General features: G+C 38.6%; 1 protein-coding gene across 2 annotated transcripts in view; it reads right to left on the minus strand.

Annotated features, from left to right (window-relative positions):
* PDE7A (phosphodiesterase 7A) overlaps nt 1–18,210 on the minus strand; it is a 49,290-nt gene that overhangs the window by 18,191 nt on the left and 12,889 nt on the right. The window contains exon 3 of one of the 2 annotated variants that reach the window (XM_033155312.1): nt 7,227–7,310. The exons of the other annotated variant lie outside the window; for it this stretch is intronic. Within the exon in view, the coding sequence (XP_033011203.1) occupies nt 7,227–7,310 (84 nt within the window). The remainder of the gene's footprint in view (nt 1–7,226; nt 7,311–18,210) is intronic. 2 annotated transcript variants of the gene reach the window in all.

The following is an 18,210-nucleotide window of genomic DNA, read 5'->3' on the forward strand; positions in this document are numbered from 1 at the left end:
GTCTGCCGTAGTCAAAACAAAATAAAAAAATTGCTTCCAGTAGCACCTTAGAGACCAACTAAGTTTGTTACTGGTATTAACTTCCATATGCATGCACACTCAGATACCTTTCGTGCATGCACACAAAAGCTCATACCAATAACAAATTTAGTTGGTCTCTAAGGTGCTACTGCATGGAATTATCTTATACTGTAAAATTCTCCAATATGAAACAAATACAGACTTCAGAATAAAAACAGAATTTCTTAAATTCACTAACTCAAGGGTGTACAGAAGGCAGAATGAGGATATCTCAGGGTGATTTGCAGTAGATCATCTTTTTTTTTTACTCCCAATTGTTTAACAATTTCAACAAAACAACTTTCCCATCTAAATCATGCTGCTGAAATAAAGCTAAAAGAAAGCTTTTTGTGTGGAAGGACCATGAGCTCAGTTCAGTTTTGAAGTGGAATGAATTCCTAGGCTGTGAATGGACTCAGAGGCACAGTTATTTAATTCAACTATTTATCTTTTGTACTTGGCTTGGGGTTTTAGTAAAAAAGAAACCAAAGCAGAACCAACACGGCTGAGGTTTCTCCACCTCTGCAATGGTTTATTTACTAGAAGCTCGCCTGGAAGCTTCATCTTTAGGGGCAGACAAAACCGTTTCTCTATAGCCAGGCGTTTAGTTCATTAACATTCTATGGCCTTTTAAATGTGTTTGTGGGAAGCGTTTGTTTACATTTTTGTTCTTGCTTTTATTATGTATTTTGTGTTCTCATTTTGTGGTTTTATGTTGTAAACTGCCCTGTGATCTTTGGGTGGTATGTATGTATGTATGTATGAGCATTTTTATGTGGGTTTTATTGTGTTTTCAGTTTGTGAACTATTAATAATGGACCTAGTTTGTTAAATTCAAGGTTCGTTCGTCAGCTGCCTTCAGTGGAATAAAAATGTTGAAAATTATGTGGTGAACATCAAATCCTCTAAGACAGCTACACTTCATAGTGTGAAAAGCAAATTCTGAAATCCATTTTGTTTTTATCCTTCACAAAATAAAAGAAGAATTTACAGTATAACCTTACCCACCCTACCAAGTTTACACATTAAACATTAATTTTAGCTAATCAAAAATAGTACACAGCAGTTTGGAAACTTTACACATGCTCCTAGTAACATACTAAAAAGTGAATTTCAACACTCTTCATTGCTAATAAGACACATTGTTCTCACAAGAACACAACCTTTCATCTTCCCCAGTTTCTCTTTTTACAAGGCAATGTCTTGACATTTCCACAGGATTTTAAATCTTTCACCTCTACTTAAAGATCCCATGATCCTGATCAGAGATAAAAACCAGTCAGTCTGTTTTTTTATCGGAACCTAAGGTTTGAAAAGTTCTCTTCCATTCATTCTAGAACAAGTTTTTAAAAGACCTACACAAATGAAATAATGAGTCTATGTCTGTCCATAATAACACCAAAGCAGCACTGATTATTTGGGGATGTACCCAAGTGAAAAAGTATTACACAAGAAGCATGCAAACTGGAAAAAAACGGGGAAAGAACATATTATTGTTTAAAAAGTAAACACCATCAGCCCAAATGAAATAAGTAACTCAAATAGGAGGAGGAAGAGGAAAGTGCAGAAATATGGGAAAGCATATAAAAAGGTAAATACAGTAAGCGCACAACTTATGCAGGGTATATGTTCCGTGGATCGCACCTAAAGTCAAAGTTGCACATAATCAAAACACATTGGGTTTAATGGAGAGCGGGACTGCCAAAGTCATTTTTCCTGGACAACTGCCCTCTTCCCAACCCCCTTTTTAATTTTTTTCATTGCCAAGCAAGTTGAATGCGTACAAGTTAAATGTGCATAAGTTGTGAGCATACTATATATCTCAAGATAACTATTTTTGAATTTTAATATACAAAAGGTTGAGCTTTAAAATTATAAATTCCACACACTCAGATCTCTATGTTCCAACTCAACTAATGTTTCAATGATCAAAAGCACCCTTTACAAACTTACCAGTAGTCCGTTTACAAACTATTATACACCAACATCCTGCTGCTATTGTTTACACCAATTCATAAGCTGTAAAATTGAGCTCAGAGTCTGAATTCAAAACCTGATTAGGAGAAAAATGAAGCTTTGTGCTCCTTCCATTCACATTCATGAGGAATTTTAAAAAACAGCTTCAACTTTTTCTGTTTGAAATGAAATTTGCAGACCTATTATCCATCTTGAGCTGATAGCACCAGCTGAATTACTAAGAGGTTCATGGATTTTCTCTGCTGGGCACCTTTAAAATGTGATACTGCCCCCCCCCCAAAAAAAGGAATAGTATTTTTATTTAGACGGATAAGTGAAAGAAATATGCAGGCATTATTGCCAATTCTGAGGGAATGAATTCACTGCACTGGATAGCTGCAGTAGTTTTCCTGCAACAAAACCTTAACAATTTGAGGTTGGGTAAAACAGATTCACTTAATTTCCTGCCATTGCTATGCGAGGAACTGCATTAAAATATAGCATACATGGAAAGAGGTACCCCAGTGTAAGAACCCAGCCTAATTATCAACAAATATGCCTGGGGGTTTTGTACTAGTTGCCTTTAAAGTTGATTTCTGGGAGGAAAGATTTGCTTTCTCCCCTATGTCATATAGTACCCAAGGAAAGTAATTGCAAAATTTCAAAAAGAAGACAGCAGAGGCTAGGAAGTTATGATTAATGAAAAATGCAGCTTCAGGCTTGTGTTCTGCTCAACTGACACCCAAAGTTATAGGGTGGTATCAAACTAAGTAGATCTGCTAGTGCAAGGACTTAGGCCTGCACACAGGAATTTCCCCTTCCTCACCTCTCCCTGCATGCCCCCTTAAATGCATGCATTTCCCCCCAATCCTTCTGAGCCGATTTTGGAGGACCAGGGGAGGGGGTAGAAGATGAAAGGGAAGTTATGTCACAAGTGGAAATCCTTGCACTAGACATATCAGTTGGATTCTGTCCATAGAAAGTGCAATGTTAATTTGACAGGAGTGGGTGTGTGGACACAGAGAAATGGATGCCGATTGTATTCCAAGCAAGCACCCCCAGAACAACAATTACAGGACAGGAGATAGAAGAACAAAGTGATAAATTACTTTAACATTCCTTCCCCAAATAATTGTGATTGAAGCACCCTGGTAAAAACCATTCTCTTTGATCAGAACCAAGACCCATCAGCCACAAAGGCGTTCTTCCTCCCTCCCACCCAAGTATGCACACCTTTCCTTTAATGGCAAACTTCAGGAGAAATGTTTCCATCTTTGCAGACACTGTCTGCGGCAACCACATCTCTGAAGCACTTTGGAATGCCCTGCTTCAGTCTAGGACACTTCAGAGATATCCTGCTTGATTTAGACATGCCCTAAGTATGTCTAAAGCAGCCCCATTATTCATTTGTCCACATGTTTTGCACACCCCTAGCACAAATACCATAATCTGTTATTGGCATTTAAAAGAAGGACCATACATCAATGATAAAGCACATGCTTGGCACATAGAAAGTCAGAGTTTTAATTCTCAACACCTCCAGGTGGGCCTCTCTGAAATCCTGAAGAGCTGCTTCCAAATACAACAATACTGACCTAAATGGGCCAGCAGTATGATTCAACATAAGGCAGCCTCCTAAGATTTAGCTAACAAAACCTGCACTCTAATAATAATGCACTGGAGTAGAGATAAACAAAAAGCAGCAAAGAGCTTCCTGCTCGGTCCTCACCATATCTCACCCCAACAGAGCTGTCAACCTTCCTTTTTTTGCATTGGGAAACGGGCATAACAGTCAACTTTCCCTTTTTTTGCAATGGGAAACAGCGCTGGAATAAGGGAATTTCCCGCAAAAAAGGGACAGTTGACAGCTATGCACCCCAATGATGCACCTCAATTGCTTTCTCCCTCAAAAGCTTTGCCTATTGCTTCTCAATCTGGCCCTCTCAGGTGTAAACAGAATTTGACCCCTTAAGCTGCATACCACTCTCAGGCATACTGCTTTTTAAATTACCACCCACTGCTCACCCCACATATAAGAGAATGAACAGCAACTGCTTTGGCTGCTCACTTCAATTCACCTGTCTTGCTTTGTGTAGGGGAGTGAGCACTGTGGGAATGTAAGAGGAGAACCCTGAGAAACCCACTATTGCTATTTACACTGAGGAAGAAATTAGAAAGCCCTCTGCTTGTGTCTCAATTTGCAGAGATAAAGTCTCCATCTGTTCAGTTCAAAATTAAGAATTAGCAGACAACCAGGGAACAAAAATATTACCACTACGGAACAGAACACATTTTTAATTGAATATGCAGTTCATCATAAGATTCAAACTTTGCTCATCACTTGTTACAGAAGGAAACTGGTATTTCATATGTTAATTCTGTTTGGAAAAGGCAAGCCTTTAAAAAAAAAAAGATGAGGGCATGGGCCTTTAAAAAAGTACTTTGTTGGAATTTAAGAGACTTCAGTGACTATAAACACAGGTTGAAAGTGACAAACTTCAATTTCTGGAAAACAGTGTCTGGTCCTGTCTCCACAACCATGACAAAAGTCCAGCATGAGGCTCCTAAAGAAACAGAAACCAGAGCAAGAGGATTCCAGACAATCAGCTGTCCAATCTCTTCCTGAAGATCTTCAGCAAGGGAGAACCCACTATGCCTCTAGTTAATTGGTTCCATTGTCATTAAGTTTATTCTACTGTTCAACCAAAATCTTAACTCCTGTAAATTAATAATAATAATAATAATAATAATAATTTATTATTTATACCCCGCCCATCTGGCCGGGTCTCCCCAGCCACTCTGGGGAGTGGAATTAAGCCCATTACATCTACTCCTGCCCACTGAAGCAGCACCGAGTATTTGCCCTCTACTATGCAACAGCCCTTCAGACAAGTGTTATCATGTCAACTGACAGATAATTTCAATATTGCTCTTCCACTTTATTTATTTCAAATACTGATAGCCCACCATGAACCATGTGATCTCCAGAAAGGGGTAGAGAACAATAAACACGTATAACATCAGTGTTCATTTACAATAAATAAAATTAACTAAACCATCAAACAATGTACATCAGCTGAAAGTTACAGCTACACATTAAAGGCATCTTTATCAAAGGCTGGGATAAATAACCATGTTTTAAACTGGCATCACCAGGAAGAAGGTCCTCTCTTAAATCACTGCATAATATATAATAGCTAGTGGTGGGGATGCTAAGAAGGGCCTTCATGGCAGACCTTAACATCCAGGACAGGACTATATAAGGAGAGGCACTCTTCCAAGTAGTTAGACCCCATGTTATTCACAGTTTGGCATCCCAGCTTCTCACATACTCTCCATCAGATAATTGGAATGCAAAGACAGTAATGACCTGACTGTTTCAAGCTTTTCTGGACTCCAACTCAAAGTTTAAATTTTCTGCTTTGCACATTGCTGAGTTTCATTTGCAATTTATACTTTTGTATTGCTTTTTATTTAGCTTTTATAAAACGTTCCTAATTGTTATATTAACAGAAACAACTTAAGAGATTTTATTACATTAAGTGGTATAAACGTTTTATAAATAAAGCTTTACACACGTGTGGAAGATCAGGTGGATGTTTTTGCAAATTTATGTGAGCCTTTAAGAGTATTCCTTGGAAGAAAAACATCTCAGGCATAATGCTGCTCCTTTATACAATGTCCAACTGAAGCCAAGCCAAGTCTTCTCAGAAACATCAACATTAGGAAGCAGCTTTCAGACCAAACTAAATATATTAAAATATTTGCGGAATATGGATGCATCTTCATTTTGAAGATAAGAAAATTAATCAAATAATTTCTCAAATATATATATATGTGTGCAAAGTTAGTGTTTGGTGTAGTACTGCCCAAGAGGGAAACTATGGGAATAATTGCATCTAAAATAGTGCTTTAGATGTCTTACCAAGGCATATCAAGTACCATTATATTGTTGTGCTACTACTTGTGGATAGTGAATGATTTCTCTTTCTGAAGAAACTTGTCAATGTTATTCTTCATGCCAAAGGAAAAATATCTCCACTTCCATCTAAAGATAATGGCTGCTTAAACAGACAAAGATAATTCATTCTTTGTCATGATATCTTTCAGTTCTTAACTTTAGGGAGAGGAGAGAGAGAAGAATATCACAAACAGGAGGTTATTTTGCAATTTAAACTACTTTCTCTTCTTTTATTCAATACATTTCTATACAGTTTCATTATGTGCATTTCTATGTAAGTGGTGTACATAAAACAATCAACAAAAAATGGGGAAATAAATTAAAAATTTAACACCTGACATTGTAGGTGAAGACTCCATGCACTGCAGTTAGGTTCAGCTCTGTTTTTTGAGTATTTATTGAAACAGGCTTCATGTTGCAGAAAAAATAGCTAAGCTAAACTTCAGGAAACCTGAATTACTGGGAGCAAGATTCTGCTGGAAACCAAAAGCTGTACTGCTGAGAAGTTTTACCATTGGAATTTTCAATTAAACAAGAAAGCTCTACCAAATGAATTACAACAGCATAGGCAATGGATTGAATACAGACTTGCCCCTCCACAGATGGCTCATTCTATTCACAAAAGCAACTCTGATCCAAGAGAGGTAAAGGGGAGGCAATTAACAATTTCACCTTCCCCCATGTCATCTCCCATATTGTTTTGAAGGATTCCCCCTTACCAGAGCAGATTTTCAGAGGAAATTTTCAGGGGAGGCAGCAGGGGGAATTAGAAAAAGTCAATATCCTCCACCAGTGTCCAGTTAGCTAAGTAATTTCATCTCTGGAAACTATTAATATTCAGCATGCATAGCTACATATGAATTTTCTTCTATCAGACATAGAGAGAGAAGTTACTGGTGCACAGGTATTGTTGGTGTACTGGTTCCATACTTGGGAATAAGAATATGAAACAGACCAGCTTCATATCAAGCTGACTGCATAGCACCCTGGAGAATATGGACCTTTTATTCATCAATTTAAAAGAAACGGTTTATTTTCACCTCTGTATCACATGGATTAAAAAATAAATATACTATCCTGCACACTGTGTAAATTCTTAATTTCTCCAAACAGATACTATATTATTTGCAGGGAAATGAAAAATATATATGTAAATTTTCATTTTAATCAGCCATCAATTATTTGAAGCCCCACAGCCAAACACAAATGGAACCCTTTATTACTGTTCTGCTATTATTTAAATACTTACAGTGAAAAATACGGAAATCAATGTATGGATGAGAACCTCTTCTCTCTGTTTCAAATCCTGCCCGACTTCTTACTCGTACATCTCCTAGAAATAGGGTCAAAAGTGAAATACACCGTGTCGAAGAGCTACAGAGAAAATTGCAACCAAGCACAGTTGCAAGGTGTAGACGTTTCTGTATGTAGTGTAACAGTCAAACAGTGAACCTACTTAATGCCCTGATCAATGCCTTTTATTTTAAAGATGATACTTCAAAACAAAGTCTTTAAAATCTTTCAAACATGCAATTGCATGCTCTCCATAAAATTTTCCTACCTCATCAAATCTAGCCATAAGTACATAGATGAAGTTGCATCTGCTATGCTTTATCACCATAATAGGGTGAAAATAACTAAACAAGAACATGGAATTTTAATTTGCTTCTTACTACAATTGAACAGCTCACGATATTATCCAGTTTGGAAATAGCAGCAAACCATGTTATGTGAACTAGCTTTTGACCAACACACTCACTCCTACCCAAACTTCCTCATTTGTTTTAAATTTTAATTTGGCTTGCACAAATCATAGTTTGATCAGTTCAACCACAATAGCAAATTATTATTTGCTTTGACAAGGGAAGTTGGGGAAGGTCTATGTGAGCTTAGCGCTGTCAACATAAAAATGCCTCAAATTACAATCTTTGAGTCAAATGTGCTCCAATAAAACTATATTAAGCATGACAACATTTGCAAGCTAAAGTATGCCTTCAAAGAGAACTTTATTTTCAGTAAAAAAAAAAAAAACTGCTGATATATTATCAGGGTCAACAATACCCCACAACTCCAAGTACATAAAGCTACAAGAACAGATTGTAGGATCTAACTGACCCCACAGTTTTTTAAACATAAAGCATATTGCGCTATTAACATACATATTATAACAGTTACACAAGTATAACTGTGCAATAATCATGAGTTGTGAATTACCTGCAACAACAAACCTTACAGACCTTGCAACCATAGCACACATTACTCAAGCAGCACATTTCACAACTGCGTGAGTAGAACAGACAAAATGGTTACATGAAGCACATTGTTGCTGCAATTTTCTGTTGCTGCATTAACAGAGGCAATAGCTTCCTCTTTTATGCTGTCCTGGTGGAAGGCCCTACCAATTCTGAAACATCCTCTCTTGACACCTCAGATAATATGACTATGTTTCTGTATTCATCTCAGAGTACAGTATAACTAACTCCAAACTCACTCCATTGTGGCTATTAGTTTCTAAACAGTACTGGCATTTAAACAGGTAATGTCTACTACAGTACATTTAAAAAATACATTATTAGCCCCCATTTCATTAAGTATTTTAATGTGGTATAGAGACTCATCACTTCACAAGTATCCGTACCACTTTTACTTTCATTATAATGAAAGAAATGATCTCAAGCGTTTTTGTTAAAATGATGATCTCAGGCTTGAACTTGTGACCTAAGATTGCTGCAACATTCTGCATTAAAGCAAGGGTGAATAATCTGATCTGTGCAGAGGGTCAAATTCAGAACTGGCCAACACTCTACAGGCTATTTTAACTGGTGGGCAAGACTGCTCAGCTGTCAATTACCTGACATTCAAAATTCAACTAGTCGGAGCAGAAAAAGCTTATCTTTAATCTTAGTGCTAAGATTTAGGGTAAGAGAAATGCTGCTCACGCTTTGACCCTGGCAGACCTATTTAGGCCTATGAGCCAAAACTTCACTAGTGCATTTTTTAAAAAGGAGAATCATCTTCTTTCTCTGACATGTAACTTACCAGTATCAAATCTCCTTAAAAACCAAAAATGCTGGTTGGTATTGCTATTCCAGAATTTGTCAGAAAAGAATCTTGAGGGAATTTCTTGTCAGTCTCCCTCCCAGCAATGGGCCACAGTTTTCCTTAGTTTATCGACTGGCTAGTGGCACATTAATGACAAAGTCAGCAATTGTTACATTCCATTCTCCACAAATGTGTTCACTTCTTAGCCACTGCCTGGTGTATGTTTTTAGCTGCGAGAGCTGGCTGGTTATAAAAATACCTGAAGAAACCTTCAACAAGATATTTTGCAAATTTCTTCCTATAGGAGTAAAGGGATCACCTAAAGTTCATTGATTGTGATTATGAAAATATTGTTTTCAAATAGCCCATTTTCCTTTTTCTTACAAAATACTATATGAAAAAATACTGTATGAAAAAAGCAAATTCTGGGCTAAGCATCTTTAGTTAAGTTTGTCTACATCCACTACAGAAACCTGCTTGCACAGCAGGTCTTCTGGTTTCTCTTATCCCCATATTCCAGCACCCCACAAGCCCTCAAAATCTGCTCAAACAGGTTTCCTAAATCGCTGGGGCAGATGAGAGGGGCTACAGGGGAAGGAGAAGTAGTAGTCCCATTGTGTGAGCGGGCATAACACTGGAAACCATCCATGAAAAGAAATTAATAAACTAAACAGCATTTTGCAGGGACACTTCAATCCCTAGGATTTTATGTGCATGTATTTTTAAGTTCTGGCAGTCACCACAGTAATGTAATGGTAAAAGTGATCCACATACTTTTATAATAAAAAAAATCTGTATTTCACTTGATTCAAGGTATGGGGGTACTGAAACACCACATGGAAATAAAAATGTCATAATGGCCAAGGAATATCTGGAACTGGAGTTGTGAGTCATTTACATAAACATTTTATGAACTTTTAACACTGTGCATTTGACCCCATCTATTGATTAAGGTTTAAGGCTTTCTCATGTTATTCCAAACTATATCTATGCTTAGTTGGTCTCTAAGGTGCTACTGGAAGGAATTTTTTATTTTTTATTTTTTATGCATTAAATGGCACTGGTAAAATCTAAACAAATTATTTACTTATTTATTAAACTGATAAACAGACAGCAGCTGTCAAAGAGGAGAGATTTTAAATGGTAGGTGCCACAACATTACAGGCCCAATTGTTACGCTGTGCAGAACAGATATCCTGATGAGATGGTACCTGTTGGAGGCTCTCACCTGCAGAGTGCAGTGATTGGGCATATATAGGATAAGATTATTTTTCCAGATATTCTAAACCTAAGTTGTATAGGGTTTTATGCACCAAAACTAAAACCTTGAATGTAGCTTTGCAGTTACTTGGTAGCCAATGCCATTCTTTCAACAGTGGGGTGTGCTGGCTACATCCTTTCCCAGTAACTATACAGTACAGTATTTTGCACCAGCTGCAGCTAGCGGTCTTATCAGTCAAAGCTAAAAGGCAGCACTCCTTGCCACTGAGGTCATCTGGACCTCTGGCAACGAAGATGGATCCATGAGCACCCCCAGATTACTAGGCTGCTCTTTCAGGGGACCTATGACCTCATCTACAGCAGACAATTGACCAATTATCTGGACTTGGGAGCCACTCACAGTGCCTTTGTCTCACCAGGATTCAGAGTTAGTTTATTGGCCCTCATCCACCCGACCACTGAATCCAGGCACCTGTCCAGGGCTTGCCTGGCATCTCCTGGTTCAGATGCTACAGAGAAGTAAAGCTGGGTATCATCAGCATACCTCAATCCTCATTTCCTACTGGCCACTCCCAATGGCTTCATATAGATGTTAAACTGCATTGGGGACAAGATTATACCCTGCAGCACCCCACATCACAACTACCAGGGGGCCAAAAGACCATCACCACTGTAACACAATGCCTCCAATAGCAATCCCACTGTTGGCTCAGAAGGATGCTATGATCAATGGTATCAAAAGCAACTGAGAGACCTAGGAAGAATAACAGGGTCACATTCCCCTGTCCTTTTCCCAATAAACATTATCTATCAGGATGACCAAGAAAATCTACACAAACACACGTGCTCAATCTAGAAGAGTCGTTATTAAGAATTCAAGCACACATTCCAGTTAAGCAAAAACACTCAAGGAGAATGTGAAAAAAGGCTGGTGAGGGGTCTGGCATGGGAAGAGTGCCAAGGACCCAATAGAGAGGTTTGGAAGGCTGCATTTGGCCCCCATGCATGAGTTTCCCCACCTCTGTTCTATTGGTACAAAATTTAATGTTGCTAAATATAGCATATTTCAATCATAAGCACTGATTCAATTTTGTGTGTTTTACTGTAGCCACTGTAGCCACAATATACACTCATCTGTCAGACTTATTACCATTTACTGCAACATTAAAGAGCACACTATTATGCTCAGCATGGAAATTGGCAAATGTGCAGTGAGAAATCAAACTTTGGCTACTGAATGTGTTTAAGCTGTCCTAGAAACAGATTTCAGATTACAATACAGACAAGATACAATCTGTATTGAGAACAAAAAAAATTTTTTTAATTGTAACTGCATCTAATGGCTAGAATCAAAAGGTTTGTGCATGTACATGGGCTTTCAGGAGCCACCAACTACTTCAGCCCACTGTGCTACCCCCTTTCCTTCCCCTACAATTCACATTCAGTGCTGCAGCTGGAAGTGAAAATTGTTCCTTCTTACAAGCATAGACTATTTTGGATCCAACTTTTTCCAACTCAATAAAATGTTGTCATTACTTATATTGTTATTTTAAAAGTTTTGCTCTGCTTTACACAGAAGACATGTTCAAAGACAAAAAGCAACCTCAAATGTAGCATTTTATATAACACTGCATCAAATTTAAGCACCCTGAGTTTTGCAAGCACCAATTATAAAAACACATCCCCAAGAGAATGTTGTCACAATTTCACAGTAATAGATATATAGCAAAGTAACAAGAGTAACTCTGACCTCTGTCACCAGCCAGCAGACCATGGACTGTATGTCCTGTCTTCCAGGGCTGGGGCCAGCCCTGCCCACCCTTAAGGCAAGGTGAGACAACTGCCTCAGGTGGCAGGATCCACAAGGGGCAGCAGATCTGGCCTCCAACAAATACATTGCTGCTGCTGCACTCCTTGGAGGCCAGATCTGCTGCGTCCTTGGCAGGCCTCCCCACCCCATGCTGCCTATACAGTGGACTCTTGGCAAATAGGAGGTGATTCTGGTCTCTTCACACACTTGGAAGGAAATGACAGTCACTGCCCTCTGGGTACTCCTGGAATCCACACCTGCCCAGTTTGATTTAGAGCAAGAGCCCAGTCCTCCGACAGCCTTTGATTCCCGCTTCAACTATCAAGTAATGTTGATTTGATTTCCCTGCCTTGCTCCCAATGTACCGTATTTTTCGCTCCATAAGGCGCACTTTTTTCCTCCTAAAGAGTAAGGGGAAATGTCTGTGTGTCTTATGGAGCGAATGCATGGTCCCTGGAGCTGAAATGCCCAGGGACCAAAAGAAGATCGAGCTTTTTCTTTTACAAAGAGAGAAGGGAGATGTTGAAAGGTTGCCGCTTTACAGCTGATCAGCAAGAGATGGGGGAGAGATAAGGTCCCTGGCTCCCTTTCTGCAGAGGAGGCTGTTGGTTTCCCCAGCGACATGTGACTGGCTGATTAGATTATCTGTCTGGAAACTGTAGAAAGGGCTTTGAGCTGCTCCTTTTGCAAATGGGTCTTTTCTCCTTTGCAAAAGCAGCAGCACAACAACTTTGAGCTGCTCCTTTTGCAAATGGGGCTTTTCTCCTTTGCAAAAGCAGCAGCACAACTTTGAGCTGCTCCTTTTGCAAATGGGGCTTTTCTTCTTCCAAAAGAAGATACACAACTTTGAACGGATCCTCAAAAGGGGGGGCTTTCCCCCTTTCCTCCTCAAAAAACTAGGTGCGTCTTATGGTCAGGTGCATCTTGTGGGGCGAAAAATACGGTATATCTTTATTCCCTGCTTGTTCCTGGTGTAGATCTTCATTCACAGAAAATGTCTTGGGCCAGCCCTATTCCAAGGAGATCATCATGGCAAGTGAGAGTAACCAACTTGGTCCCTTCTACTAACTAGTGAAACAACAGCTGTTCCAATGCTTCCCCCCCTTCCTTTTTCCTTCTGTCTTGCGCCTCTTGAGATTGTGAGCCAGTAGACAGGAGTCTTATACTTTTATTATCTTAACATACAAAGTGCTTAAAATGTTAAGTGTTAATATTAATAATTTCAACCATGGTATCTAAATCTGTTACCAAAATTTTGGAACGTCAAACGAGAGTGGGACCAGGGAAGCCACTGATCAAGCATTTTAGTATCAGATATAAGGAAAGAATGCCAGAGTGTTTGTGCACTAACTGTTCACCATAGTGTTGCGTCTAAGTTGACCCCAAACAGATAATGAACTCAATTGCAAATAAGTTGTTCCTACAAAAACTTACTTGGAATTTTTAAAAGGTCTGAATTTCACAGTCATTGTTTTAAATATTTTGCTTTTTCCACTGATTATTTGCTTATTCCACTGCTTGGTTTCAAAAGTCAGAATGTTCTTTTCTCCCTATGTTTGAGCTCTTCAAAAAGCACTGCTTGACAAAAGATATGCTTTCTCAAGATCAAGGACCACTTCCATTTACTTAGCTAAAGCTGATCAGTATACTACTACTGCCTAGTAAGACTCACTGTTAAATCACTCACTCTGCTAGCATCGCCCTCAGCAATTGGTAATTAGAGCAAATTACGTGGTGCATGTTTAAGTAGTATCGCTTAATCAGGTTGTCCCACTCATTAGCAGTAAAATATACTACACCACCTATGTTTATGTCTAGACATAGCCAGGCCATCTAATTTTCCTTTTACTATTTTAAAACAACCTACATATTTTACCTCAGTTCTTGGGAGGTTTTCATTCCAGTGCACTTTCTATATGGCAAATACCTCCTTCTAATAGGATATTCTGGGCAGGCCCTGCTGAGAGTTCCCTCACTGAAGTTAAGGATATCTATGAGTAGGAAGTGGGGGCCTTTAAAAGTCACTGCCCCAAGATACGAAGTTTACCAGGGGGGGGAACTGTTATGCCCATCTCTCCTGGCTTAAAAAAAAAGGTTTTGCATATATTTGCATATATTTCTGAATTGGCAGCAGTAGCGCTGCTGTTGGCATCTGTGTTTCTTTCTGTTACTCTTTAAGTTTAGAAGTGTTATCCTTCTTTTTTATTGTTAGCTCTCTAAAGTTTGAGAGTTAGTGCACTTGAGGACTGGAAGGGAAATTGCCTCCTGTGAAAGACAGTAGCAAATGCCACCACCCAAGTGAAGAAGTATTGGCCTATGACAGACTAATCCAGCTGCTTCAACAGTCAGTTCCAGGCCAGACGATTGAGCTACATAGTAGCACTTGTTGGAACACCAGCGAGCTAAGAGGATCTGCATACACTTTTGCCCTGCTCTAGTAACTATTGTACCATTACCTATTTAAATAATGAGAATTCAAGGTTCTCAATAGTAGAGAACCCAGCTTCCATTCAGAATACTTTCAATTCCCATAACCTTTTTTTAAAAAAAAAAAAGTTTGAACTGCAGGGAAGGCAGGGAATTTTAAAAATCTTAAATGGTAAATCCTGCAAGGAACCAAAGAACAGCAAACTAGACCAACACAATTATTCCGCCAACTTGTTTACCTTTCCGGAGTGGGGGAGGGAAAATCCCCAAGACAGATGACCTTAGAATGTGAGGACAGAATTAAATATCTATCCAGGATATAATTTGCTGTATCTAAGTAGCTCAGATAATTGGGGGGGGGGGGATGGATTATAGCCAACTAAATCATATTCGGAGTAGATCCACTGAAACCTGTTGAGTTAAGTAACCAACCAACCAACCAACTGGTAAATTCATTTGATTCAATGAATAGACTGAGTATGACTAGGACTTGATATCACCCTATATATCTAGCACAGAAGGAACAGAGAAAAAAAAATTTTAACAACAAGAAATAACTGAAATACGAAGCAGTAGGGACAGAAAGGGCACTTTCCTTGGTAACAGATGCAACCTCAGGTAAGGAAAGGACAACTCAGGATGTCTATTACAGTATACAGTTTTCCTCTTAGAATATCAATTGAATAAATTGGGAGAGAGTGGGTACTTCTTTTAAGTAATTTTTATTGCATTTTAAAAGGTTGTACAAGATTCTGCAAAATACCACGCTATCAAACAGAAGAGAGGGTATTTAATAAGATAACTAATGATCTCAGCAAGACCACTTAAAGTAGCATGTGCCCATTTGTTTACTTATACCAGGGATTATGTTCTGTGAAAAGTAATTAAACTGCAACTGTCAACTGCTAGATATAAAGTAAGGTATGTATTTATTTTAATAGCATTCATAAATTACATTTATTCCACAACAGATTATTAACTAAGTAAAATTTAGACATAATGACTTACTTAGGACTTCAGACAATACTCACTCCTCAACTTGCACATGTAGTGATAAATAAAATTTAATCATAATGGCTATACTATAGATCCAAAAAACAAAAGGACAGCAGCATCAAAAACTGAAAGAGAATGGAAGCAAACTGGACTCCAAAGAAGGATCTATACAGATCATCCAATGATGCAATAAATGTGTGAGAGAATGAACATCAACAAATGCAGAATAAAATCAGTATTTAACAATGCCATTCCATGATGTTAGATATCTTTTTTAAAAAATGTGTTGGCATTCAAAGTGGATAGATTGAAGACCATTAACCTGCACTTATCTTTTATAACTGATCAATATAACAATATATTATCACAGAATTTTAGAGTTGGAAGGGCCCCAGAGGGTCAGCTAGTCCAACCCCCTAAAATGCATGAATCTCAACTACATCATACATGACACATGACCATCACACCTCCAAGGAAGGAGAGTCCACCACCTCTCATGGGAGTTTCTTCCACTGTTGAATAGCACGCCATTTGTCCAATTTTTCCAGGATGTCAAGGAACTGTTAGTGATCACACTTTGGTTTCAGTCTATCAACCAGCTACAAATCCACCTAACAGTTACCTTGTCCAATCCACATTTTACCAGCTTCTCCACAAGAATATCATGAGGGGCTTTGTCAAATGCCTAACTGAAATCAAGATACACTATGTCCACAGCATTCCCCTGATCCACCCAGCTTGTAACGCTATCAAAACAAGAAATGGCATGACTTGTTTTTGAGAAACCCATGCTGGGTCTTGGTAATCACAACATCCTTTTCTAAGTGCTCACAGACCAACTGTTTCATTATCTGTTCTATGAACTTTCCTGGTATCAATGTCAAGCTCACCACTGGTTGGTAGTTACCTGGGTCTCCCCACCCCACCCCCCGCCACCCAAAGAGACAATGCACATATTTTTGTTAACTAAGAAATTGTTAATAAAAATTATATTTAAAAAGATGGGGACAACATTTGCCTACCTCCAATCTGCAGGGACCTCACCTGTTGTCCAAGAATTCTCCAAGATTATAGACAGTTATTCAGTTATGCATTTATAGCAGTTATGCATTGCATAATGTTCTTTCCTCATTCTACTTGCTTTGAACGCCAATGTTTTTACAAGAGTTATCTAAGTATTTTATAGAATAGCATCCACATGTGTTATTTTAGTCTGCATTTTTTTAAATCTACAGTTGCCCCCAAGTTATTTATCAAAATTTCATCGGCATTTTGGACCAATAGATTCTCTATTATACACTGGTTTCAGATTAACTTATCTCTTTCTCTTAATTAGAGACTGCATAGTCCAACTGATACAAGCTCTCCCAGTTAACACAGAAATGCAAGAGTCAGGCAAGCCCTATGACCCATTTCTGATTTCACTGTTAGTATAACTTTGAGAAAGAATTCTGACTGAACAAATCCTTAGTTAAACTGGAGTATATAAACTATCTCTATTTATTTAGTTGCAATTTATTACCCACCCTTTATCATAAGCTCCAGGGCAGAGTAGAAACAATTCCACAATACAGTTTAAAACTTTCTATGTTATCTCCTGACACAAATAAATTAAATAGGTTGCTGTGCCAATATATCTCCACAGTCACTAGAGATAAGTAGAACAAGAAAAGTTGCTTTTCCTACACAATTAACAATCCCCTCATCGGCTATGTAGTCTGGATGGAAAGGAAAAGTTTTTTAAATGACTTTCAAACATCAGTACCATCACAAAATAGAACACCTAAGTCAATTATAATAGGAGTAGGCAACTGGTGACCCACAAGCTCATTCCCTTGAAGCTATATGAGCCCAGCCCAGCCCCAAATCCTAAGGCCCCCTTTTATTAAGCACTCAAAAACTTACTCCTGTGGGGCTATTTAAACAGCCTCTTTGCCACTGTAAGCAGCAACAGAGGCTTTGGCAGAGCTCTTCTGTATGAGTTTAAACCACTATTTGACTATATCTAAACTCAGACGCAAAACAGAAGTTCTGGGAGAGAACTCTTAACAGGGACATCCACCAAGTCATAATCAGAGAAGACTTGCTTTCAGTGGATCTACTCTGACTTAATGACCACCCTTCAGCTCACAATGAAGGAAGTTGGTGGACTAAAGATCCCTTTGCTTACATCGTAATACACAAGGGGGTTATCAGCAAGCGAAACCAATGTTGCTGCCCCTCCAAACTTTTGTGTAATTCAAAGTGTAGCCCCAATAAAATATCATTTAATGATGTGTAATTCTGTTAATAAAATACAGTCATACCTCTAGATACAATTGCTGCGGGTTGCAAATGGCGTGGGTTACGAACGCACAGAACCTGTAAGTACCGGAACGGGTTACTTCCGGGTTCGGCGGTTTGCGCATGCGCATCAAATGACGTCACACGCATGTGCAGAAGCGCTGAATTGCGACCCGCGCATGCACAGAAGCGACACTGAGGGTTGCATTCTGCTTAGGATGCGAACGGGGCTCCGGAACAGATCCCGTTTGCATCCAGAGGTACCACTGTAACTGGATTTGATGTTAGTCTCTGCCTAAGAAAATCCATAATTTTCCACTGTATCATATAATATATAATGACTATGGAATGGTTTAATCCCCCTTTATTATATGACTTATCTCCATAAACTTTAACTTCAAAATTAAAAGATAGTAAATGACTATTAGTGCTAATGATCTGATACTCATTGATA

The sequence above is a fragment of the Lacerta agilis genome, chromosome 7 (genome assembly GCF_009819535.1).
Source record: "Lacerta agilis isolate rLacAgi1 chromosome 7, rLacAgi1.pri, whole genome shotgun sequence".
In the NCBI taxonomy this organism is placed as follows: Eukaryota; Metazoa; Chordata; class Lepidosauria; order Squamata; family Lacertidae; genus Lacerta; species Lacerta agilis.